Here is a 27,023-nt window from a genome sequence, read left to right on the forward strand (position 1 = left end):
AGGTACAGAGTGTAAGGTTTTAATTTACATATAAAAGGCAAAGGAAGACCTCTCTGTGCAGATGACAGTTGAACAAATGAGTGAATTGAATGAAAGGAGAGCCAGACGTTCAAGTAGATGGAGGAAGGAACCTTTTTTAAAGAACAGGCAAAGACCCTCTAGTGGAAGTATACTTGACATTTTTGTGGAACAGCAAAGAGGTTACTGTTGAAAAGAGCAATGGCTAATTGGGAAAATGGGAGGAGAGGTAGAGAGGGACCAGATTATGGACCTTCTTCTCAACTATAAAAGGTCCTTGGATTTATAGAAAGTTTGATAAGAAACTTTTGAAGGTGGAAGAGGGGAACTATTGAACATCTCACCAAAATGATGTTGCTTAATTATAAAACAAACTCTTTAGCTGTTATTTAGAAAACATACTAGGAAATTGACTGAAAAATAGAAGGGAAGCAAAGAAAGCCTTTAAGACCAACATGTACCTCTTCATGTCTTAAGTAAACAAATAAAAGTGATGGTAACTAACTTATAGTAGATAATAAGTTACAATCCACCTAAGCATAACATTTTCACAAAGCTTTTATTATAAAAAAAAAAAGTCTTTTAACACTAAAGAAATAATATTAATGTAACATTTTTTGTACCAAAATTCTTAACCCAAGGGGTATTTTGATCCCCACCCCCCCTTAAATCATCATACATGGATATTCTGCATTCACTTTGTGTTAATTTTAATAACTTATCTGGATAATATGAATACCATGGCAATATTTTTATAGTAATCATATTCCAAATGTCTTAACCCTCAGGTATATATATCTATATCTATATGTGTGTGTATAATATATATTATATATATGTATGTGTATATATATATATACACACACACATAATCTAGCAGATAGGGGAAAAATAAAGGAATAAGATACTACTAAGTGGAAATAAGATTGGTCTAAATTGACAAAATATTAGCAGGAGATAAATGAAACAGATAATTCAAGATAAATAATTTTAGAACATAGAAAGGAAGTTCCAAACCACAGAGTTTCTATTTCCTGCATTAAATCAACTACTTACTAAATGACGGACTTCCCAAAACTAATTTATAGCTTCCTAAAAAAACTCTTCCACACAGGAGAGAGATCTATAAGGATAGTGATCTTAAAATTCTTATTCAACAATAAATCCTCTAGCCCTAAACAGTGTCAGGTTCATAGTGGATGTTCAATAAATAGTAGTTACATTAAATGAATGAATGGAATTCCATGGATATGGTTATATTACTCTCCAAATTATTTCCATTTCAAAGAAAGGAATCCCTAACTTTTAATTCTTTACTTAGATATACTATCATCTAAGTTATTTTTGTTTTCTACAAATTTAAGAAAGGTTATCAGAGATTCTGGGAAAATCCCACTTGTCTCTTCATGCTACACTTACAGTTGTGAGAAAGCACATTTCAGACAGTAGGGAAAACCCATAGCTCACCACAACAACACATTGTGAATTGTCTGGGCCACTGGAGCATAAATTAAAGAGAACTGGGGTAGTTGAACGACTAAAAGGCAAGAGGAAGGGGGCGGAGACAGCATAACTGACTATAAATGCTGAGCTATCTCAGAGATTCAGAGACTGGGTAAGAACTCCAACGAAGACTTTCACTGTAGATTGGCTTAACTTGAGATTAACCAGAGAATCTTGACTAGAATAAAGATGAATTCTGAAGATTGTTCCCTAACAGAGAACAGCTCCTTGCACGTGGAGAGAGGACAACAAAGTAAGTCAGATCTTATTTTTATGTACTGGCAATAACTATGTATCTATATAGATAATATATAATAGCACGTAGAGAAGAAAATGAGGCTTTATCTTTTGAAGAACTTGGTCACATTCTATTTCAGTCAAGATAAAGGAGAAAATAGGAAGAAGTAAATATTTCTTTATACATGAGAAATAAGATTCCTGCGACTAGAGGGAAACACAAACGTGAATTTCAGAAAATCTTCAAAGATCTGTTTATTTGTTTCAGTTTATACCATCCTAGTTTTTCAGATTTAATTAGGAAACTTCAGTGCACTAGTTCAGTGCACTCTCCATCATTTTTCCATATTCATCTGTACACACTCCAGGAAGCATTGCCTCTCTTTGCGAAAATTCTGTTTTCCACATAAACAATTACATCCTCGATTGCCCTTACCTTGTATCTTTATGTGCTTCCTGTGTGCTTCATCTTATCTTCTCATGACAGCATCTTTCAGTTGCTGGAAAAGAAGGTTTCCAATCTTTGAGAGAAGAGCCATATATGCATTTGAACATGTCCAGTATCCAGTGGTAATTTATTAGGAGAATGTCAAGAAAGAATTCTTGAAAATGACATCTGCTTCTGTATTTCTTATGGGACTCTTTTCCTCCATTTCATCTTTCTCTTTGACCCTTCCAATCACTGACTTCACATTCTACATGAATCAGACATTCCTTTTTTTCTTTTGTATTTTATTGAAATAGAATCATCTTAGCTATATACCTTTCCCTCCCTTCTATTTGTCTATTCTGTCCTTAAACCTATTCTATTTCTTGCTACAAGAATTTTCCCACTGTTTTCCTATAACTTATTTCTGTGAGGCTTTCATGACTTTTTATTCCTGTCCCTCTCTAATTATTGAGATATCCCCAAATCTAACATGTAGGAAGTAGAGTTTATTTGTAAGCAAAGTTATCCAGTAATAAAGGAAAGTGTTATGAACAGCAGAGCTGAAGCAATCAAGAGGAAGGGATTGTTTTCTGTGTGTGTGTCTACTAGACTGCTTTGAGTCAAAAACGCTTTGATTACCTCCGATAAACCCATCTGTCACTTAAAAACACAAAATCAAGTCGGGATAACAAATGCAAGTCGCACAAATTTTTTGGAAGCCAGGTAACCATATTTTATGGCCCAGTTGAGCTGCCAAAAAGAAAAACGATATAATAATAAATAAATAGTTGAAAGAAGGCTCTAATTCAGGAATTATTAACTTTTCCTAAGATCACTCCAATTTTTTGTTGAATGTTTAGTTTATGTAGCCCTGTGCCTGCTTCCTTAGTATGAATAATCATTAGGCATCACCCTTAGGTGACTCAGTATGTAATGATGAATTTATTTCAATTTCTTTATAAATGGACAAAGCCCATAATCAGAGCGGAAGTATACTGTTGGGGGAGTGTTTCGTCACCTAGGTGATAAATCAAACTGAGTAACAATAGCTCTCATTAATGGACATACAGTATAGTCTGAGAATCATCCCCACTGTTTATCCATTGGATAAGCCAACAGACTGAGGTAGGCTTTGGAGTCCAGGAGCTATTTGAATGAGTTAGTATGGGCTCGGGAATGAGAGCTCTTGCTGCATTGAGTCTAAGCAGCACAATGAGAAGTGAAACTAGACAGAGCTCTGAACTTGCTACCCTACCTACCAAGGGCTGTTTCCGGCGATAATTGCATACCAGTGAAAAAAAGGAAGATTTGCTTTGAGGAGCTGAAAGAAATAGAACTACATAGGAATGAAGTAAAGGCATCTTTTAAAATATCTAAATGCAGATCTACACTGAGAAAAATAATCCCCAGAAAAAGCAAAAGCTGATGTTGACATCCAGGACATAGTAAATTACTATGAAAGAAAGTAACATCTCTTTGACCAGTTTAACTTTAGAGAAATGTTTTAAGGCAAAAAATAGATGCATTTCAAGACATGTACTTTTAATTATGAAAGTCATTCATACTGAAAAACAAGATATTTTTGCATTTTGAGACTGCTTTTTATGGTAAATTTTAATATCACTCAAGTGGCAATTTTAAGTTTCAGTTTTTGAGAACATAATAGGAAACTATATATTTCTTATGAGTTTAAAAATCCCGACAGTTTATTCTAACAAAAATCAAATCCAAATTATGAGTCATAAAATCTCCTTCTCCTTTTTCTTAATTATTTATTTATATTCTAGAACAAATATTCTTCTAGGCTTTTTTCGTAAACTACAACTCCAATAAGCATTGGAAATTTTCACCACCCTAGAAAGTTCCCGTGTTCCTTTCCACTCAAATTATCTTTCCTACACACATAAAAGCAATCACCTTTCTGATTTCTGTCACTATAGTCTAGTTCAACTATTCTTGAATGTGATATAAATTGAAATATAGAGTATATAACTATAATTAGATATTTTTCACTCAACATTTTTTTTTAAGATTCATCCATTTTGTTGCACATATCAGTTGTTCTTTTTTCTCTTTTCATTGCTGAGAATTTCCTTGTAGGATATAGCATAATTTGTGTATCCATTTTCCTGTTGATGGATATTTGGATTATTTCTAAGATTTGGTTCTTAAGAATAAAGCTGCTATGGACATTCTTGTACAAAGCATTTTGAAGACTTTTTTTTTTTTTTTTGAGAAAATGTGTAGGAATAGAATTGCTGGATCACAGGGTGGGTGTATATTTAACTATTTAAGAAACAGTTCTCTAAATTATTTTTTATTCTACTCTTCAGTCAATAATACGAAAATTTCAATTGCTTCACATCTGCACAAACTTCACCAAAAAGTACTACCAGTTTTTGTTCTTTCAGCCATGCTAGCTGTAGATATTTATATACCAATTCAATATTTGTATTACACTATTCACATTTATCCCCATTTACATCATCTCTGTTAAACAGTAACTACAGAGAAGTTCAGGTATTGTGCTTAGGGTTTTTAAATATGTCTCCTAGGGTAATCAAGTATTTAATCAATGTTCTTATTGTGATAAACAATAAAATTGTGATCCACTTAGAATGTTTATAACTATTAAGTACATATATTTGGGAGATATTTTATGGTCTCATTATTAGGCCTGGATTGTTTCATTTCTAGCCAAAAAGAAACTATCCAAATTAACTCAAAATTTGGGGGAAATTAACATATAAATTTTATATAAGTATATAAGGAGATACATAGTTACTTTTTAAAATTTAAATGCCTCATAGTCTACAGCCATGCTACCCTGAACAAGCCCAATCCCATCTGATCTCAGAAGCTAAGTAGGGTCGGTCTTGGTTAGTACTTGGATGGGAGATCATCTAGGAAGACCAGATGTTGTAGGCATAAAAATTAAAAAATAAGGGGTCTTAAGCTGACAAGGTCCTTGCAATCTGTGAGGTCACCCAAGGGTTGCTTCGCCTAAAAAATAAAAAAATTAAATGAAATTAAATAAATAAATAAATAAATAAATAAATAAATAAATAAATGCCTCAAAACAATATCAAATGTCTCTATCTTACCTCTATATTCTGCCTAAATTCACCATCAACTTTCTCCCTTCAGATAATGCTGCCAGTCCTCACTTTGCAACATATCATGAAGGATCCCTTCAAGTTCCTATTCCATGTGCTGTAGTGAATGTGGTCATCATCACTGTTTTAATCATAGCTCTCATCTCTTTATCAGGTGGGTCTGCATTTAATAAGTTCATGGAATCTGCAGCTCATAAGTTCATTGAGTCTTTTTGCTGTAAGCATTCATGCCCAGTTGAAATCAACAGGAATTGCTTGGTCCAATTAATCAGAAGTTCTGATTAATTTAAGATCATCCCATATATTGTTTATGGCCAACAACTTAAAAAACACTAAATATATAATTCCATGTTCCTTGGATGATTACTATAATACTTTTTTTGAGTTTTCTAGAGCTTTTTATAAGTTTCAAAATTGTCTATGATTTATACATTACTGTGGGAGAAAATTCCATTTGAGCAGATGTTTAAATCTGGAATGAAAGGGACTGATTTAGAGTCTAAATAATCAACAGTTAGTTTGAAAGAAAATGTAGGCTTCACATTCATTGTCAATAGAGAAAAATAATAACGCAGCTACAGATTAATCAGGCCTTTGCCAGCCTTTTGTCTTTTATCTCAAAGGCCACAGAATGGTGATTATAGATAATTAAGATTATATCTAGAAGCTCCCAGAAAGTCAATTGTTACGAATGTCAAGAGCCAACATGGCATTTTAAACATACAGCTATACCGTGAATCATTTGTGATTTTTACAAACATGAAATTTTACAATTTTATTATACATCTCAAGCTGTAAATCTTTCTGTATTCTGAATTAATTCTCTGTAAATTATTCTTTTTCATCTCCCTATATAGTGTTTTATCTACTGCATCTTCAAATTCCTCCATCTCTGCATTCAGATTCAAAACCTTACTTAGAATTTATAACGCACTTCATACTTTCTAGTCAATGATTTTAAGATTTTTCTATTTTCCTACCACTTTCTGACATCATGACCAAAGAGCCACCTTCTTTTTTCTTATACCCTGTACAATGACGATTAGGCACAGCAGGAGATCAGATAAGATGAGAGCTTGCCTTCTTATTCTTCTCAGAATTGGCCTTTTTGCTCTCATCCTTTAGTTTATCAGCCAGTTCAGTACGGTATCCTCTCAACTAGGTTTGCATGCTGTAGGTATTTCGTTTCTTTTGTTACTAAAACAAACATTTTTTCTGTTCACAGTGGGCCGATACAATTGTCCAGCCCAATACAATTGTCCAGCCCAAAACAATTGTCCAGAACCATCAAACAGCCATGTTTCTTCATGCCAAGATGATTGGATAGGATACCAGAAGAAATGCTACTTTATTTCCAATATAACAAGAAACTGGACCTTTGCTGAAAACTCTTGCTCCGAACATAATGCTACTCTTGCTCTCATTGATTCTGAAAAGGACATGGTAAGTTATTACTATTTTATTTTATGTAGATAATCTGTGATTTCCTTCTGTTTCCTTCTAAGTGAAGACATTGAACCTGTCTCCCATGGGAGAAAATTTAGTCACAGAATGCCATATGATTAGTCTGAGATCAAAATGAGGGTTCAATTTAGCCTTTTAAATTTGATTTGAATGCTTAGTTTCAAAGGCCAGAAATCCAAATGAGCTGATTCTATACCGAACTAATAAATGATCAGCTTAGCTCTCATGCCTCAGATGCAGCTTTGAGAAACTACTTTTGAGGATTTATTGTATACTTATCTAGAGGAGTTGTTGAACATATGCATCCTTTGTGCTTTCTTCAAGATCTTTTTAAAACGATATGTGGGTAGAGCTGAACACTGGATTGGACTGAAAAACGAAGCTGAACAGATGTGGAAATGGTCAAACGGCAAAGAATTTAACAACTGGTAAGTTTCAAGAGGTCTCTTTATCCTCCCGGCACTGCCAGCTCAAGGCAACAGTTTTTCCCTTTCAGAGTGCTGTTCTATGTGAAGGCTGTGTTCCTGATGAGCAGAGCTCTGACAACCTCTTTTGTATGTTTATCTTCTTTAGAATTCTTTAAAGAAAGGATTTCATATTATCATTTTGTTTTTGTTATATACTCAAAATTCATACATTAAATGCTTCTAGTAATTTGATCTTGGCAAATTTTTCCTTGAATATTAGACTCAGTTAGAAATATTCCAGGAATAATTATTGTGATGCAAACAAAAGCCAACATTTCCAATCTCATATTTGTATTTTATTGATGAGCTAGTTTTTGAAAAATAGTTTTTTTTTACCCTTTCTGAGTTCTCATCTATACAAGATAAACAAGAATATTTTCATTACTAATTATAAGCTTCAATGGACCTGAGAGATAACTTGCCCCAGAATTAAAAATGCTGACTTTATTTTCATTACCTGTAATTAAATTGCATTTTAAAGTTCAAAGGACATTTTATAAGTTTAGTGTTAATTTTCGTCATCTGAAAACTCAGAGTTGATTAAATTTCTAGTTATCTAAATAGTTTTATTATAATCACTTATACAGAGACTAAATCTCTATAAAAGAAATTCTTAATAAATGTCTTATGGCACCATATCCTCTGATGAGCTTCAGAGGCCATAAACCCCATAAATTGTATGCACTAACATGTAGTTTTGTTGACTGTGTATTCTTTCTGGGAATTTTTCTTGAAGGGTTTGTGAACTCAAAAATGACCAAAAGTCACTCCCTTGGTGGCATGCCAACCAATAAATGGAGCTCTTTACTCTTAACTTTGTACTTTCCTTCTACATACTCTTTCTTTCAATCTTTCTCTCTTGTCTTTCCAGATTAGTCTATGATCATTTGACTGGCAGACTTGACTTATGCATTCTTACTAAGTAAAAAAAAAAAAGCAGAGTTCACTACCACAAAGTTTACTCTCATATAACTGAATGGAAATGATGAACTGAAAATAATTTAGTTTCTTTATTGTTTGACAGGTTCAACCTTACAGGATCTGGGAACTGTGCATTTCTAAAAAGCACAGAAGTCAGCAGCACAAAATGTGGAAAGAATTTACACTGGATATGTAGCAGACCCTTCAAATAATGAGGAATCATATTTGATTATAGACTATTATATCATGGAATTCAAGGACATTTGTGTGGATGGATGCTGCTCTATGGTCAGACATTTTCCATAAAGACTTTGTAGAAAAGCTTTGTATTATTTTGGAAAACTTCCTCTAAACAAGACTGTGGAAAAAAAGGGAGAGAATTTCCAGGAATATCTGCAGTGTGGAATGCTCCTGTCACGAGCTGAAAACATCACAAATCGACTGATAATTATGTCCAAGATAAAGAAGGATGACTTTAAACCTTTGAATGCACTTTATCTTTTTTCAAATTCAGGAATAATAAAATAGCTAGGTTTAGAGTTATTATTTATTGTTGAATGACTACCAACAATGAGTGTCCCTCACGCATTTGCACTATTTGAAGGAGGTAGATGGTGGTATTAAAAACCCAGTGTAAACAAAGAGAATTTTAACTGGTAATACAGATATTTAGTCCAAATGCATTTTTTTAAACTCAGAGAACATTTATAAGTGGACAAGTGCTTATGAAACTAAGCTTTGTGATATTTCTCTCTTTTTGGAGAAGTTCGTCAGATTACTTTGTCACTTTTCCCCTGAAAGAATAGGATGCCATGTATTTATGTTGTCTCTTTTTTCTTCTTTAACATAGACTTGTCTTTTTCAATGATACAGTATTCATTGCCTTTAAAACCTCATACACAGTGTTTTACAAAGATAAGGACAAAACCAATGATTATGAGGAATATTTGTAAAACAGATAAGTGTTGCAAAGTGTGCAATATGTGATGCAGTAAATCTCTATTAGAGAAAATTCTATATTTTTCAAACCTAGAATAATACAAGTCTTATCTGATTATATATTTGTGCCTCTCTCAATCAATTCTATCATCTGCAGTACTTCATGTGAAGTATTCTTTAGTGCAATAAAGTGTTTGTCTGTCTTTTGTATTCAATACAATCATAAGCTGTTTTTTGTGTATGTTAAAATAAAAGTAGAATTAACAAAATGATTCCTAAGAAGTGTTCATTCCTTTAAAATGCACTAAAAATTATATGTCATACTAGAAATCAGAAAAGAGAATACTATAACATTTTTAAAAACTTATCTATGATAAAATCTTACCTTTATAACTTCTTGAATTGTTTTCATGTGTATTTCCAAAAGGGCTTGTTCACTTTTCTCTATATAATAGCAGACACTCGTAAATATTCAGATAGAGAGGAATTTATATCATTTAAATGTTTTTATTCTATTATTTTCTTCTTTATTGTTTATCACCTTCATACTGAAGAAGCACAGAGAAATTAGCAGACACCTAAAGTCACTTCGTGAGGACCTAGTTACAATCATGAGAGAGGTCTCCAATAAGAGGATAATCAGTCCTCATAACCGATGCTCTGAAAGTATCTTGTTCAATTCTGAGATGCCATATTTTAGTTATTTACATAAAATAATTTATTAAATAGAAATGAGGCACTACATAATCTTCATGATATATTTCAGTCAAGAAAAATTCTATACCTTCAAAATTGCTTTATGAGTGTATTTGGCAATATTCTCCTTCTCTGAAAGCTGGAAATGTATGCTTTATGTGATATCTTTAAATTGTTGTCACTAGTATGGCATACTGAAAAGAAACGTGGATTCTGGGCACTGCTTAGTGATAAATAATATAGACGTTTCTTAATTTCAGTGTCCCTTAGTTCCTACAGCTTTAAAATGAAATAATGGCCTCCAAACTCTAAAATACTGTCAGTAATAACAACACCATACTCCTGAGTGATGTTAGAAAACAATGTCTTGTGATTCGTGTACTATGAAATGTGTACGTGGAAAGTGTTGCTGTTAAGAGCCGAACACAGGAGAAATATTGCCTGAGTTTTATCTATCTCTACCACTCACTAGTTGACTAGCTGTTTTAGAAATTTATTTAAAAGGAGCTAGAAACTAAATTAGTTAATACATGAAAAGGGAGTTAGAATAGTACCTCCGAAGATGTATTAAATTTTAGTGATAATTATTATAAATGGGAACTGTATGTCATCAACTTTCCAGTATTGGCAAACAGCAGTATTTCTATATAACATGTCTATATCTACATAGCATATTGTATTTATTTTTTGAGGGGCTTTTTAAAATTTTTATTTCGTGAGTGATTATTAAGCAGCTACTACTGTGGTAGACAATAGGGTTAAAACATTAAGAAAACTAGCATGATAACTAGTCTTGTGGACTTTATGTTCTATTTGTAAAACAAATAGTAAAGTAAGCAATTATATGATGGTGGCGATGAAGCCTACGGTAGACAAAATGTAGAGTGTTCATAGGCTCTATTTACCTTAGATAATTACATTAATATATGCTAAAGATAACTGTCTTTATTTGTGTGTTATTTTGCTTTTCAACATAAATTTCTATTTCTTTCTCTGGAATGATACTTTGACTGCTTATTTCAAAGAATTATAGGAATTCGATACAATTAAAAGTATTTTTAAAAGAATAAAATGCCATTAAAATGTTATACACTATAATCAATCTTCGACTGACTCAAAATTTTTATAATGTGAATATAGAAATGATCTTTCTAAGCTTGTTGTCAATTTTTATAAATTTGAGTAGATTTTTGCACATGAAAATATAACAGAAATTAAACTGTTAAAAAAAATTCTGGAGGAAATGTTGGAAAATATATAACCAGAAAAAACTGCTGGTGATGATATATACTGGTTCAGTCGAATCTTTGAAAAATGATTTGAAAATATTAATCAAAAACCTTAAAAAGATTCATGCCTTTCCTTGATGAGACAATTTTTTTTTTTTTTGGCGGTGGGTGGGGGTGTTGATTTTAAAGGAATAATCTGGATGTATAAGATGTAGGCACAAAAACATTTATCAAAGGATTCCTTTTAGTAGTCATGAGTCAGAAGTCACTTAATTGTCTAAAGCTTAAGGATTTAACTAAATAAATATGATTCTACTCATTTCTATATTCACATAATATACCATCATTGAAAAATAACAATGAAGAAGAATGTTTCTGTACAAGGGAGACTACTCAAACCATTTTTGTTAAGTTAAAATAATATATAAAATGATTCCATCCCATAAATATTAAATCTATGTTTTGTGTTTTCATACTCTGAAAGAGAGAAACTACAAAGGTAAACACAATGGTTTCCCTTGAGTAGTAAGAGTATATGGGTAATATTTATTTTCTTCTCTACATTTCTCTATAGTTTCAAAATATTCCATAATGAATAGTTGTTTTACTCTTAATAAGAAAAAAAAATTATTTTAAATAAACTGAAATATAGAACCATTAAAGATAATTAATTATATGATTTATAGTGTGACTTTATTTTTTAGTAACCAATTACAAATATTGAAAATGAGTTTGGTACAATGTGGCCAACCACAAGCTGCAATGTCATTTAGTGACTGGAGATATCATTGCATTTTTTCTTTTGCTTTATCCTTATCTCTTGGTCCAGAAGATATAATTAGCCTGGGAACAATTGTGATTTGTTTTCTTTGTAAACACAGTGTTATGGGTAATATAATCAGGTTTTTGTATTTCATTAGAAAGACATTGTCTCTACATTCTACCCCACAGAAGAGACCAAAAATATAAACTGCATCCCAAATAGTAATACCTAACATGTAATTTTATTTTGGTTTAGTTTGTTGTCCAGCTTCATTAAGGTATAATTACCATAACAAAACTGCACATAATTAATATATACAATTTGGTGAGTTTGGACATGTGTTACCATCACCACAATCCAGGTAATACACACACCCATCACCTCTAAAAGATTACTTGTGTTCCTGTGTGTATGTGTTTGAATGTGTGTTGTGGTAAGAACACATGAAATCTAACCTCTTAATAAATTCGATAAAGTTGCAGTATAAAAAAATCGACATACAAAAATCAGTCACATTTCCATACACCAGCAATGAACTAGAAACTAAGAAAAAGAAGTTAAGAAAACAATCTTATTTACAATAAAATCAAAAAGAATAAAATACTCAGAAATAAACCTAATCAAAGAGGTGAATGACTTATACACTGAAAATGACTTATACACTGAAAACTTTAAAACACTGATAAAAGAAATTAAAGCAGACATAAATAAATGCAAAGGTATTCCGTTTTCATGGATTGAAAGAATTAATGTTATTAAAACGTCCATATTACCCAAAGTGATTTACAAATTCAGTGTGATTCCTATCAAAATCCCTAAGACATTTTTTACAGAAATTTCAAAAAATATAAAAATGAATATGGACCTACAAAAGACCCCAAATAAGCAAAGCGATCCTGAGTGAGATGAACAAAGATGGAAGCTTCACACTTCCTTATTTCAAAATATATAACAAAGGAAGAGTAATCAAAACAGCAGCATACAGGATTCAAAATAGACATATAGACCAATAGAACTGAATAAAGAGCCAAGAAGTAAACCCACACATATAGAGTCAACTGGTCTGTGACAAGGATGTCAAGAATACAAATGGAGAAAGGATAGTCTCTTGAATAAATGGTATTGGAAAAACTGGATATCAACATCCAAAGTAATAAAATTGGATCCTTATCACTTCCCATACTCAAAAACTAACTCAAAATAGATTAAAAATTTGAACACAAGACTTGAAACCAAAGTCCTAAAAGAAAATGTAAGAAAAAAACTTCTTCACATTGGTCTTCACAATGATTTCTTGAATATGACATGAAAAGCACAGGCAACAAAATCAAAAATAGATAAATGAAATTACATCAAACTTAACAGCTTATTCACAGCGAAGAAGAAGAAGAAGAAGAAGAAGAAGAAGAAGAAGAAGAAGAAGAAGAAGAAGAAGAAGAAGAAGAAGAAGAAGAAGAAGAAGAAAGAAAAAAGCAAAGAAAATGAGCAGAATGAAAAGGCATCTTATGGAATTATAGAAAATATTTGTAAACCATTTATGTCTGATAAGAGGTTCATTTCCAAAATACATATGGAATTCCTAAAACTCAATAGCAATAAATAAGTAAATAAATACATAAATAAATAAAAAGAAATAAGCTGTTTAAAAAGTAGGCAAAGAACTTGAATAGAGATTTCTCCAAAACCAGCAATCTGTTCTCTGTATCCATGAGTTTGTTTTGTTTTTTTTTAAGATTCCACATATAAGTGAGATCATATGATATTTGTCTTTCTCTGTCTGACTTATTTCACTTAGCATAATAGAGAAGTACTCTTTGAGAAAATTGACCAGTATAAAAAGTCTAAAAATATTGAGAATAAGAAAATATGAACAGTCTCTGCCTGAACATCCACAATAATGACCACTAGTTCAAGACACAGAGCTTCCCACTACTTTGTTAGAACCTCACTCTTACTTATTAATAGACACTTAAGGATCATTAGATATCTAGGTAGATCTCTAAAAAAGCAGAGACCAAAACAAGCACATGTAAGAGAAAGTTCAGACTAATATTGGTGGCAAAGGACAAAAAATTTATAATATTTTTATAATAACTTTGAGAGAGAAGTAGAGAATAACTGCACCACTTAAACAAAAAGAGTAAACTGAAAAAAAGAACATTTAAAAAACAAGAAAAAACACTTAGGAATTAAAGTTATAATAAAATAAGTTAAGAAAAACAAATTCTATAAAACAAATGAAGGAAAAACTTTGGGAGTTCTCCTAGCTAGTTGAATCTAAAGAGAAAGAGACTAAGAAATAAGAAAAAGTATAATGATAGTAGAATATCAACCCAACAGCACCAATATCTCACTAACAGGAATTCCATAAAAAGAAAGTAAAATAAAAATTGGAAGAAAATTATGAAATAGATATGAAAAAGTTTTCTCAGATATTAAGAATATGTTTCTGTTTAAAATGTCCTACCGAATGAATGCCCAACAGAAAGGGAGAAAGACCAAAAAGATATCTCACTATGAAATTTCAGAATTCAAGAAATATAAAATATTTTTAAAGATTCCAGATAGAAAATTTTTAAAGTTTCTAGATAGAAAAATTAGGCTCCTAACACAGGATCAGAAATTGGAATAACTATTATATCATTTAACAGAAAGTGCAACTAAAATTAAGAGAAAATATGATTATCAACCTTAATTTTTACATTCAAACTACATTTCAAGTTCACAATTATAATAAAAACCCATTTCAGTCAAAACAATGAAAACTGTAGTCTCTCTCTCTCTCTCTCTCTTCCCCCGCTGCCCTCATCTCAAACTTGTCTTTTAGACAAAAATCTCTTGACCTTGCCATGAACAATTGTCTGTGCTGATAACTAAGTAAATAAATGTCTGAGTTACTTTTGACATCAATTACTAGTTAAAGAATATTGGTCCCTCCACTTTTGCATAAATCTCAATTTCTTTATGTGAATTTAAAGTTAATGATTCCATAATTTCTTGTAAGCTAAAATGTTCCTCTTTATCTTAGATCACATTTCCTCATTTCGTAACTGGCTGACACTACTAATTTGCAAAATTTCCCTTTTCTTAGACTCTCCTCTAAATGTGGTTAATTACTTAATTGTCTGTTTCGTGTACTTGACATTTTAACACTACAGACTTCATTTTTTTTGTGTGCGGTTGTGTCTTCTTTTCCTGCATTGTACTTTAATGACGTAGGCGAAAAAAGGACCTTTCCAAATCTTATTTTTTTTTAAATGTTTATAGCACCTGGTATTCCTAGGTGGTTTTCCTTCTAAGTACTAACCAAGCCCGACTCTGCTTAGCTTCCAAGATCAGACAAGATCGGGCGCATTCAGGGTGGCAGAGCTGTAGACCCAAATTCTATGTAGACCTAAATATTACTATTTTGAGTCATTTTTCTAAACACAAAAATGCCTCTTTTCTAGAAGAGATAATGAAGAGGATGTGGTTGCCAGTTGATCCTCGAGCTGACCCCTGCTAATGTGAGGCTCCTTGCTCTCCTCCCCTGTCCTTGGAATGTATGTTCTGCTTATACTGTTCCACAGTGGGCGCTGTTCCCAGGCCACAGCCTTGAGAGAGTAAGGTGTTGTTGAAACCATCTGGACTGAATACATGACCAAATCCATTTAAGGTCTCTATGTAAACTTTTAAGATTCTGGTGGACAGGCCTAAAAATCTACTTGTCTTTCAATCGCTCAAGATAATCCTCCTAAATAAGTTTCCTTGCTTATTAAATCTGTCACCCACCAGTCTGGAGTAGCCTGCATCTTTCTTCAGTCTCTCCTTGTTCTCCATGTACAGCAACCAGTTTACCAACTAACAATGGGAAAGTCAGCCAAAAGAACAAAGAAATGAGCCTTGGGAAAGAGACATCCTCAGAGGAAGTCCTAAGTGGCCATTAACCTCTATATGGGCAGGGGTGGCCCATATGTTAGGTGCTTGTGAACTGCCACATGAGTACAGGGTCATCCCGTAAATACAAACTGCTTTAATGTACTTGTTTAAGAAACTATGCAGAGCATGATGTGGCTAAGAAGGGAATGGAGTGGCTGCACAATGGTCTGGCCTCTACTGTGGGCACTTCAGCTGGCCACTGATGCTCAACTAGACACTGAAGATCAAATTAGAAACTTAGAAGAAGAACTGAGTTTAGAGAAGGATATGCAGTTGCCCACTACTCTGACACTTCAGGGCTGACAGACAGGTAGAAGATCAGGATAAGCTGGAGACCTTAGTGTACTGCTTTGCAAAGCTAAGAAGATGCAAACTGCCATAGATTAAGATCTAAGAGTTTGTGACAAAGACTGATTGGGATACTAAGAGGTGGAATCCCTTGGAAAGTGAGGAGAGGAAAGAGGAGGATGTAGTGATTGGCAGTGAAACAGATTAAATGCCCCATGCCCTCTGACTGCTAATACAAAGGAAGGTAAAATACAGTAAAAACACTTCCAGCCGGCGGGGCAGCCTCCAATTCAGGAAATTTTCGTAATGAGAGAATATACTCCCACTGAGCTGATTGATGTAGCTGCCAATTACTAGCAAAAAACCAGAGCAAGTATCCAAGCGTGGTTAGTGTGGTCATGGGATATGGGGTGAGTGTGAGAGTGTGTGTGTGTATGGGGGTGAGAGGGGTTAGTAACATTTCTCTGACCTGGCAGGAAGCAGAGGAAATGGGTAATGTCACCACATACCCTGCATGATGCTGGGGGACCTGGGGTTCAAGATACTTACTCCCTTATAACTTAGATTATTCTAGACTATAGGCAGGCTTGTCCCAGTGAAGTTGTTTCCCCTTAGGCATATGGGAGCCTAGAAATCTATAGAGAAAGTATAACAAATCCTTAGCGAATTGGAAATGGGAGAGACCATCTATACTCCTATCTTTGAAGGCCCAGATGAGGCCACATTTACTGCAGGATTTAAAGCCAAAATAACTCTAGTCTGCCCACCTCTCCCCCTACACCCACCACTCGCCCCAACTCCAGTATGAGACACTGATATTCCTGCTGAGCCCAGTCATTGGACAAGATAGTTGTGCTGCTGGGCAATTCATTAAGGATTGGGGAGAAACTGACAAATCCTAGGAATGGAAACAGAAAAGACCAGAGACAGAGAGGGAGCTCAGAAAGCCAAAAGGCTATCCCTATAAAAGATCCAGTAAAAATAACTCAGAAGCAAATATGGTTCTTGCTCTGGTACCCCACCTGCACAGGTAGATTGACAACTCAACACTCTGTTGTCAGCCTGTGGAAAGCTTTGAAATGTGAACAATATTCAGACCTGACCCATCTACTTGACCATCTCTGATGCTCTGCCTGCTCCAACAGAGGCCTCAGGGATACAGTTGTTGCAGGAAGCAACACCCGACAGAGGAATTCGGACACTCAGACAACTTTGTTAGAGGAAGGAGAATTTATTAGGCTGGCAAAGAGCGTGGAGTTAACAACTCCATGCACATGCTTGGTCTCGTTGGATTTCTTACAGCTTATATACTTTTGCAGTGTCCATGCAAGAAACACGTGATTCCTTTGTCTGAGGTTTCACATGTGCCTCCTTACTCAGGATGGGGAGGAAGAGCTTCGGATAGGAGGCTGCAAGGGGGAAGGAATTTCCAGACTACTGGTCTTATCTATTTATAGGTCATTTTGCCTTATAGAACCCACGACCTTGGCGCTATCAACACTGTTATAGAATTCTCGGAAAGACAGGACACTAAGGCTATAAGCAGAAAGTAGCTCTTATTGATGCCGGCACCGGCTCATTGAATTCCTATCCAAAGGCTAAGCTCTAATTGTAACATAAACAGTTTTACACAGTCTTGTTATTCCTACACGGCTACAGAGATAAGGAAGAACACCAGCAGGTTGACAAGCCATCAATCAACAGACGTGAGCTGGAGAGTCCTTGACATGGGGGTGAACATGTTAGCTGTGGGAAAACATGTTAGCTGAAGAGCACTGGGCGGAATGGGGGCAGAGAACAGTTTTAACCAGCTGAGTTGGTTATTTCTGCAGGCCCTTCCTTTTGCATTTTTTCAGATGCCTCCTCTCCTCTCTCACAGTCCCAAATAAAAATCTCTTTTTTGCTTGTCCCTCCCAAATTGCTATTCTACTTTGGACAAAATGTTGGACAGTCACAGTTTCTGCCAAAGAATATATTTTTAAAAAGTGACTTGTAGAAAAAATGATGCAATATCTTCTATAACTATTAAAAGTTAAAAATAATTCCAAATTTAGGTAGAAAACTAACTGACGAGCAAGAAATTACTATATGGCTAGTAGCTTTCTTCCATATCATGCAAGTGTTCAAAACTCTATTACTTTGATTGATAAGACTGAACATATTGCTTTTTTTCTCTTATTCTTACAGGAAACACAGGAAACTTGAGAGAGCAGAAGGAAGTCATCCCTTTCAATTTACTTAACAAAAGTTTGTTTGCATAATTATGGGATTTCTTTCAGCAGAACATCATGTGTGGTCTACTCTCTCTTTTTAATATACGCCATGGCCGATGATATAGTCTATACCGATATCAAAATTGTTAGGGCTTTTCCTTTAGAACATTCATCTCCACTTCTGCAATCTGGTAAACTGGATTTAGGACTCCTTTTAAAATTAATATTTTACTTTTAAACTCCTTTATTTCTATCCTGTGTCAGTGTTTGTCTTAATGCAAATAGAAGACTGATTTCAAAGTAAAACTTACTGAATTCAAGAATAAGAGTGATTTTTTTTTAAAGACAGAAAATGTTCATAAAGTTAATTATATCTTCGGTTTTAATATATAGAACTTTGCTTTTGGTGTTCATAGTCTCTCTTTTCTTTATATTTCTTGTGGTAAACATTTATGCTCATACTGTAACATCTGTACTCATGACCCCTTTTTGCTCTACAGCTTTACTCACCTTGATCAAATCTGACCTTTTAACATAATATGATAAATTTGTTTACACCAAGGCAAATATTCCTGACAATAATTCACATCGTTATTTAGCCTTTTGGAATTTGCATGTTGATAAGATAAATATGTTTGGCTAATTTAGGAGACATGGAATGTTAATATTTTATTTCATAAAGTTTAGAATTAATGGCTATTTGAGTAATGAAATATTTTTGTAATATGAAGAGTTAGGCATATAGCTGAAGATAGCATTGTAACTTAATCACAAACCACCTTGAAAATGATAGACCTTCAAATCCGATGTATTTTCTATTCTCTGAAGCATTAGGAAAATTTCCATGTTGCATTATATTCTCTCCTCTCGGGTGAGAATTGTTTTTTATATTCTAAAGTTTATATAAGATGTTTAAATAATTTGAAGTCTCCTCGTTGCACTTGCCCTTGTGAAATGAATCTATTTGGCTTTTTTATATTTTCGAAGAAGATATTTCTTTTATATTTTTTTTAAGTTTGTGGTTATCAAGTGAATCTGATGTATTTTTCCTTTAGTTGCAGAAGCATGTTATTTTCTATTTTTAAATTTTATCTCTCTAATCTGCCCAATAGAAGCTTATTTGCTTTCTTTTCTCCCTAGACTGGGTACCTTCATCTTCTATGAGATGACAGAATTTAATTTGAAAAATAATGTGGACAAAAATTGCATTCTTATTCTTCTACCCCTAAAAAATCTCATACAAAGTGGTTTATTTTTCTAGAGGTTATTTTCACTTAGTTCGAGCACCAAAACCAATATTTTTGATCCTACATTCTAAGGTTTAATTTCTTTTCTTTTTAGGGGTAGAAATTTACTTCCTTCCTGCTTTAGAGATTTGGGACATCTTTAATGTTATCTAGTCCAATATTCTAACATTAAAAATAAAAAAGGTGAATATATACAGATTAAATGACTTACCCATGATAATACTTATGACCAGAAGTCAAATATCTTATTACTCTTTTACTGCATATCTCTTATTGGATACATGTAGTTTCTGCTCTCATATGGTCATATCCTTGCAGAAGGAAAGAATTATTTGAAGTATCAGATTGTCATGTTCTATAGAACCCCAAACAACTGTCTCTGATATTCCTCTTCTAACTTCCTACCCTTCACTTATTTTGCTTTAACTGTTGATTTTCTCTTTGTTCCTTAAAATGACCATATTCCTTACCATTTCAGAGCCTTGTATGTATTGAAACCATCTCTTTAATCTCTTAATCTTTTTATTCCAAGCACCTCACACAGTACTAGGTACATAGAAGGCAATCAATAGATGCTTGGCAAGTAAATGAATGTATAAAAGGGTGAATAAATAAATAGATCTCATTAGATACTCAAAAAATATTATGTTAATTGGTTTTCCAAGATAAAAAAACAAAGAAGGTTGTCACCAAAAAATTTAGCAGAATATTAGTGAAAGAAAAGATACCAGTGAAGAATATCAGGGAATATTTCAATGAGAATATCACAAACTAAGATTCAAATGCTTGTGCTTTCTTTTTTTCCTTTTTTTTTTAAAATTTTATTATTTTTATTTTTTATGGCTACATTGATTAACAGAATCCAGTAACTTTCAGGTGTACAATTTAATAGTAAGGCATATATATTTTGCATTGTGTGTTCACTGCCCACAGTTAGATTTTTTTCTGTCACCACATAGCTGACCCCTTTTACCCCATATACCTCTATTCTTCTCCTCCCCGCTACCCTCTGGTAACCACTAGTCTATTGTCCACATCCATGAGTCTCTGTGTGTTTGTCCTATTCATTTGTTGCTTTTAGGTTTATATCCCACATATAAGTGATTTCATGTGATTTCCAACTTTTTCTGTCTGGCTTATTTCACTTAGCATGATTAGCTCAAGGTCTTTCCATGTCGTCGCAAATGGCAGTATTTCACCTCTTCTTATGGCTGAGTAGTATCCCATTGTATATATGTACCACTGCTTCTTTAGCCAAACATCTATCGTAGGACAATTCGGTTGCTTCCATGTCCTGGCCACCATGAATAATGCTGCTATGAACACCGATGTGTAAATATCTTTTCGGATATGGGTTTTCAAGTCTTTGTGGGTAAATACTGAGTAGAGAGATTGCTGGATCATATGGTAGATCAATTCTTAGTTTTTTGAGGAACCTCCATAGTGTTTTCCATAGTGGCTATACCAATTTGCAGTCCCAGCAGCAGGGGCCTAAAATCCCTCTTATGTCAGTCCTTTCATGAAATCTAAAATTTTATTTTGTAAGTTTTTATGTCTATAACCTTGGTTTTTTATATTAGAAACATGTGTAGGGATAGTATCACATTTTTCTGGTGATTGTCGTGACTAGCACAATTTGCATTATTTTACTTAATAATGAAAATATATGGACTTTTTTACATTCTGAGAATTAATAAATTTCCACTAAACATGTTTTACTTAATAATAATAATGATTTGAACATATAAAAAAGGAAAGTATAATACTATTCCACAAAATAAATGTTCAGGTTAATTCGTCTTGACACAATTTTAACATAAATTATTTTAGTACTTTCTCGGTGTATCATATGTATGTGTGTATTTGATGTCATATATCTAGTGGAAATGATACACTGTCATTATTTTGGATTAGACATTTGGATTTATTGGCCCTCCTTTTCACAAACTAGAAAAAAAAAATGTGTTTGTGTGTGTGTAAAAGAAAGCCGAGTCTATCTATTTCAAAGGAAAGTAACTAAGGATCATAAATGAAAAAAATTTATTTAGCCTTTTCCTACCTCTCACCACCTAAGGAATTATCTACTGGGCTTACTAGTGAAATCTGTCCAATTTTATAGATTCTCACCATCATGGAATTTTCCCGAAAGTTGGATATGCAATAATTACCATCCTCCTTGTAACAGTAATTGTGCTCAGCATTTTTGGTAAGTGATGAACAATATTATTTATTTATCCCAAGTAATTATTCTCTTGTGACCTGTTGTAATTGTTTTTCTGTCCAGGTGGTTCTAAACAGAATAGGGCCACTTCATAAAGTGTGAAATTGAAACATAATTAAAATTGGAGATTTTTCCACAGAACTTTAGCATGTGACATAATATATATTATAAATTCATTTCATTGATAAAGAAAGAGATGTCAAGATTATATTTACATATATTTTATGATCAAGATCACACAATGGATTTCCCAGTGCAATTTGATAGTGGGCTATGCACATTTTTTCCTAAAACCACATTCAGATAAAAGGAAATTAAATTAGAAAGTATATTTCTGTATAAGTTTATTCGTATGAACTACTCTTGGGCATTATCAATTTTGCATACATAATTGATACAAAATTTGTATCAATTTTTCAAACAAATTTGAAAAATGTGTTTCAAATTAATTCAAACAAGCATTTTAAAAGTGTATTCATGTACTTTGAATATAACTGAATATAATCTAATTATTCATGTGGCAGTTGTTTTAATATTTTATTGAATAAATGCTTGAAGAAAAGTTATTCATGAATATCTATAGAACAAAGGTAATATACAGATGGTATATATTCCAAGGAATTCAGGCTTCCAAATTAAGCTAAACCCTAGAACAGACCAAAGCATATCTGAACTCTTGTGAATGATATTAGTAATTATAAATGACATTAGTAATTATAAGTAAATAGGCAGAGTGATAGAATAATAGGACTGGAAAGAGCTCTAGAAATTAAGGTCAAATCTCTAGTTGAGATGAACAACTTAAACTCCAAAGGAGTAAATATTCTGACTCTTTTAATATAAACTAATCAATGGCCTAATTGAGGCTATAAAATTGGGTAGGGGGGAAGCAAAAATAATTAGTATTAAAAATCTCATACTTCTTTTGGTTATGTTAAGGTTTAGTAACAAACAGATTAGTTTGTTACTAAAATAGTTTATTAGTAATAGATATTTGTTAGTTACTAAAATAGATTTAATTTCCTAATACACACTATTGTGAGAATATAAATTACCAAAAGTAATTTCAATTGAATATCTGTCAGAAAGATATCCTCTTCATTGTAGCTCTGGCCTCACCCTACCCTTTTATATACAGCCTTTACATGCAGAATCTCTAAAGAGACAGAATCACGAACTGAAACCAAAACATAAAAACCCCTTTCCATGAAATCAGGTGACACTTGGTATAATTAAAGAAACTCACTAAACACAAACCATCTAAATGAGACTTATATCCAGAGCTGGTTATTTTGTGTTTATTAAAATAAATATGAAGCTCCAGGAAAAAACAAATCGAATGAGTATCCCTCTGATTCCAGGTCATATTTTCCCCTAAAGTTAACATTAATAAGATTAATGAGAACGCAAAGGAAAGTCCAAATATTGGAAAATATAATATTGTTTCCCTTTACATTTTTATCATTTAACTTATAGATTTTCCACATGATGAAATTCTCAGAGTTAGAACCCAATGGTTGTGTGTTTTGTATTTAATTAGGAAAATATGCTTTTTCTTTCATTACTTATCCAGTTCAAATCTGCAAGACATACTGAAGTGGATAATGAATCAAAAGAGAAATACTGTACTGGGAAAAATCAATCTGGATCAATCATCTCAATGGGTAACATTATTTTATATTGCTTAATTCCTGAGTAACCAAGTATGTATTGTGAAGTAGAGAAAGGTAAAAGTATGTGGAAGCATAGTATAAAGTTCTAGTTTACATATAAAAAGCAAGGGAAGACCTATCTGGGAAGATGACAGTTGAACAGTGAGAAAAGGCAAATAAGAAAAAGTAGTTTATATAATGAGTTTTGTGTTTAACATACCTTTGTGTTTATCCAGGTATTTGCCATTGATAGTCTTCTTCCTTGAATATTCAAGTTTTCATTTAGAAACATTTCCCATCAGCATAGAAAACTCTAACACTTGTCATAATGACTATCTGCTGACAGTGGATTCTTTTAGTTTTCTTTTACCTGAAAGTGTCTTAAATTTGCCTTCTATGTGATTTTAGAAGAATGTTTTCTCTAAATGGTTTAGAAGAATATTTTTACTAGATATGGAATTCTTTTTTGACAGTTATTTTTCTTCAACAATGTGAAGATATTTTCTACTTATTCTGAACCCCAAAGTTCATGATGAGAATGAAGAGTTTTTTAATAATTGTTTCCCTGCAAGTAATACTTTTTTTCTCTATTTTTGATTTTAGGTTTAACTCTTTCATTCCTTCATATGATTTTTTAAAGATTTATTTTGCATAGAGTTTGCTGAGCTTCTTGAAAGTATACATTTAAACAATTTGGGAAAATTGCAGCTATTATCTTTTTTTTTTTGCCTTAATTTCGCTCCCCTCTGGTTCCAGGACTTTAATTTCGTATGTTAGATATTTTTATATTGTCCTGCAAATCCTTGAGGTTCTGTATATTTTTCCATCTTTTCTCTGTTTTTCATATTAGAAATTTCAAGTTCACATTGGTCTGTCTGAGGCTAAAACTTGTAAAAATTGGAAACTTTTACCTTGTCATACCTTTTAAGTGTCAGCTCCAAATTCTGCCTGTTTTTGTTCACTCCCCAATGGAGTCTAGCAATTGTGTTTGTGTATGTATGTATGTGTTTTCAAAGAATATTTATTTGAGAGGACAATAAGTTATTGACATATTTAGAATGCCTATGTGTCATCATTTAAATCTATTGGCAAATATTACAAATTCACCAGCACATTTTTGGATGTCAAGACACTTTATGGGAGGATCAATCTATCTGAATTTTGGGGGACACCTACTACACAAATTTTACTCAAGAAAAACTTTTCCAGTGTGATATAAAACTTCTAAATATGATTCATTAGTGAACCACTAATTAAAATCTCTAATTTCTATTTTTCCAGTAAAATTTTATCTCTCTGTGGCTTAGATGCTTACTGTTTTTCTTTCCCTGGTGCCTGGTGCATTGTCTACTGATAGAAAACATGACATATTTTTAAGAGAACAAATTAAATGGAGAAAGAAAGAATAAATGAATGAAAACACATAGGTTACAATTCTGTATAATCATACAATATTAGGGATACAGTTCTAAGTTTCTTTTAATTACTTATTCTTTTTTCTACCAGTTTCTTCCAACTCTTCTACCACTCATAAATCATGCCCCTCCAATGAATGGAAGCTGCATGGGGAAAATGTTACTGGATTGCTGAAAATAAGAAAATTTGGAATCAAAGTAAAAATGACTGCCATGAAAAATTCGCATCTCATGGTGATTTGAAACTTCATTGATATGGTGAGATATAAAACTTAGAGTTTATAGCTTCCTTCACAATCGCAATGCATTCCTTGAGCTACAAATGTGAAAATTTCTGTAAAAAAATTTTTAAACATCACTGCTATTAACTACAAAATATTGGTTGAATGAATCATTGAACTACATGATTATTTTAGGCCCCTTTCTGGCAAAGCAGATAGAAGGAATTTATTTGGAATTATATACCTAAATTGTTCTTTACAAGGGATCCCCCTACTACTTACCAGATTCTATTTTAAAAAGTAAGACAAAATATCTTATCTAATCTCCCAAGTTTATTGCAATGCTCACAAGGCAGCTGAAATTATGATTTTGTTCTTCCTGGAGAACTACTATTTTGATAACTCTGGCTCAAACTTAAATTTGAAGTTTTGCTACATGAAGGTTGGACACCAAATCTTCTACTAAATAAAGTTAATACAGACATTAATTGGCAAACATCAACTGAGTATTCTCAGCATAAATATCGATATGTTGGAATCACAAACTGTATCAAAGGCTCAGTTTCTGAAAACCCAATGAATAGTAGTGCTTTGCAATCTTGGTTGAACAACAGCCATTTTGTGGGGAGATGGGGTTATATAACAGTCCAGCTGTTATATACTTCTGAGAGGGGAAAAAAATACTTTCTGAATTTCATAGAATCCACAACAAGAAAAACAAAAGAGTAGTAAACTGTCTTCAGTGTAACCAATATAACCCCAATACCAAATTATGGGACTCTTTGTTAGATGCAATTCAAATTGGTTCAAATATGAACCAAATCCAGGATAGATTAAAAACTGAAGAGAGACAATTGTTTTTCTTCTCTTAGAGTCAATCTTAAGGCCAGAAAGGGGAAGCAGGCTCTGAAACTAATTAACAATAAATTATTGCATGGAGAAACTGTGCAATGAAAGACTTCACTAAGAACCTCATCTATTTCCTACTCACCATCAAAGAGAAGCATGCTGATAAGATGTGCCTCCTGGGCAATCAGTAAACCAAATTTTAGAGAACAGTAGACTGAAATTTAGGTTACACTTCTTCACAATATTCCTAAGCAAATGAATGGGTTAAACATAATTGTTCCCTTTCAAGGATAGATAAGAATCTAATTGAATCAGCATATGACTTACACATAAATATCTCTATTCCAAACCTCTCCAAGAAAAGACAAATAAAAATCAGATAAAATATATACTAGAGGAGAATTATTATTCCAAGAAACAAAATAATTTTTAGGCAGCTACTTCTTCAGCTCTCAAATAAGTTAAAGATAAAATAATTATTAGTCTATCTAGAATACCCATGTGTCATCATGGAAAGAAATAGATAATCAAAAGCGTATACACTTACCCTTTAAATGCTTGGTTAGAATTTCAGTATCACTTCCATTCTCTTCCATTAGTCAGAAATTAGGTCAACTGCATTGCCACACCTAGCCAAAAGGGAGGTTGGGAAATGTAGCCTTTATTATGTTTGGTCATGTACTTTGATTCAGGGATTATATTACTATAGAAAAACATTATTAGGAAACTATGAGTAATATGTGCCACATCAGGTCAGATATTGCTTTCTTTCTTTAATTTTTTTCTGTATATTCTCTTGTTTCTATATATTAGTTCATGCTTGTATTTAATAACAATCACTAACATTTATGTAATGAATATTTATTACGTGCCAGGTAGTGTTTAATAATATTATTAAATAACAAAACAATAGTAGTTCTTTGAGATAGGTACTATTATAGTCTGAGTTGTAACGATTGAAAATAATAGAAATAAGAAGATTTAATAAATGTACAAAGATGCCTGGAAGTAAATAGTAGAGCTAGGAGTCAAATTAGACGGTCAGACTCCACAGCCTTAGTATCTATTACTACTGTGTGTAATTCTACTTTAAAGGCCATCACATTGCATTATAGTAGTTTGAACTTTCACAGTGACCTATTGGAAAACATGAAATATGTTACTCATCTGTTCTAGTGCAATGCCAAGCATACAGAAAGTACACTCAAGATATCTT

General features: G+C 32.8%; 2 protein-coding genes and 2 pseudogenes across 2 annotated transcripts; 3 read left to right on the top strand and 1 right to left on the bottom strand.

Annotated features, from left to right (window-relative positions):
• Nucleotides 1–1,607: 1,607 nt before the first annotated feature.
• On the top strand, nucleotides 1,608–9,319 carry CD69 (CD69 molecule). Its single transcript, XM_011365757.2, has 5 exons — nucleotides 1,608–1,774; nucleotides 5,336–5,458; nucleotides 6,530–6,747; nucleotides 7,093–7,196; nucleotides 8,260–9,319. The coding sequence occupies exons 1-5, from the start codon at nucleotides 1,711–1,713 to the stop codon at nucleotides 8,366–8,368; spliced, it is 618 nt and encodes a 205-aa protein (XP_011364059.1). The 5' UTR covers nucleotides 1,608–1,710; the 3' UTR covers nucleotides 8,369–9,319.
• Nucleotides 4,998–5,116, top strand: LOC111743611 (annotated as a pseudogene).
• A 5,722-nt stretch (nucleotides 9,320–15,041) lies between the features above and the next one.
• Nucleotides 15,042–15,160, bottom strand: LOC111743613 (annotated as a pseudogene).
• Nucleotides 15,161–16,394: 1,234 nt separating this feature from the next.
• On the top strand, nucleotides 16,395–24,980 carry CLECL1 (C-type lectin like 1). Its single transcript, XM_011365932.2, is given in 5 exon segments — nucleotides 16,395–16,399; nucleotides 18,203–18,393; nucleotides 24,829–24,885; nucleotides 24,888–24,948; nucleotides 24,950–24,980. Coding segments are annotated over 5 exon segments (345 nt in total).
• Nucleotides 24,981–27,023: the final 2,043 nt, after the last annotated feature.

This window comes from Pteropus vampyrus, unplaced genomic scaffold (genome assembly GCF_000151845.1).
Source record: "Pteropus vampyrus isolate Shadow unplaced genomic scaffold, Pvam_2.0 Scaffold116, whole genome shotgun sequence".
In the NCBI taxonomy this organism is placed as follows: Eukaryota; Metazoa; Chordata; class Mammalia; order Chiroptera; family Pteropodidae; genus Pteropus; species Pteropus vampyrus.

Bases quoted from the DNA above. Each gene is read 5' to 3' on its own strand.
- CD69 (XM_011365757.2), top strand. From the start codon at position 1,711: ATGAATTCTGAAGATTGTTCCCTAACAGAGAACAGCTCCTTGCACGTG. The intron at 6,748-7,092 runs GTAAGTTATTAC...GCTTTCTTCAAG, and splicing joins TTGATTCTGAAAAGGACATG to ATCTTTTTAAAACGATATGT. The intron at 7,197-8,259 runs GTAAGTTTCAAG...ATTGTTTGACAG, and splicing joins GGCAAAGAATTTAACAACTG to GTTCAACCTTACAGGATCTG.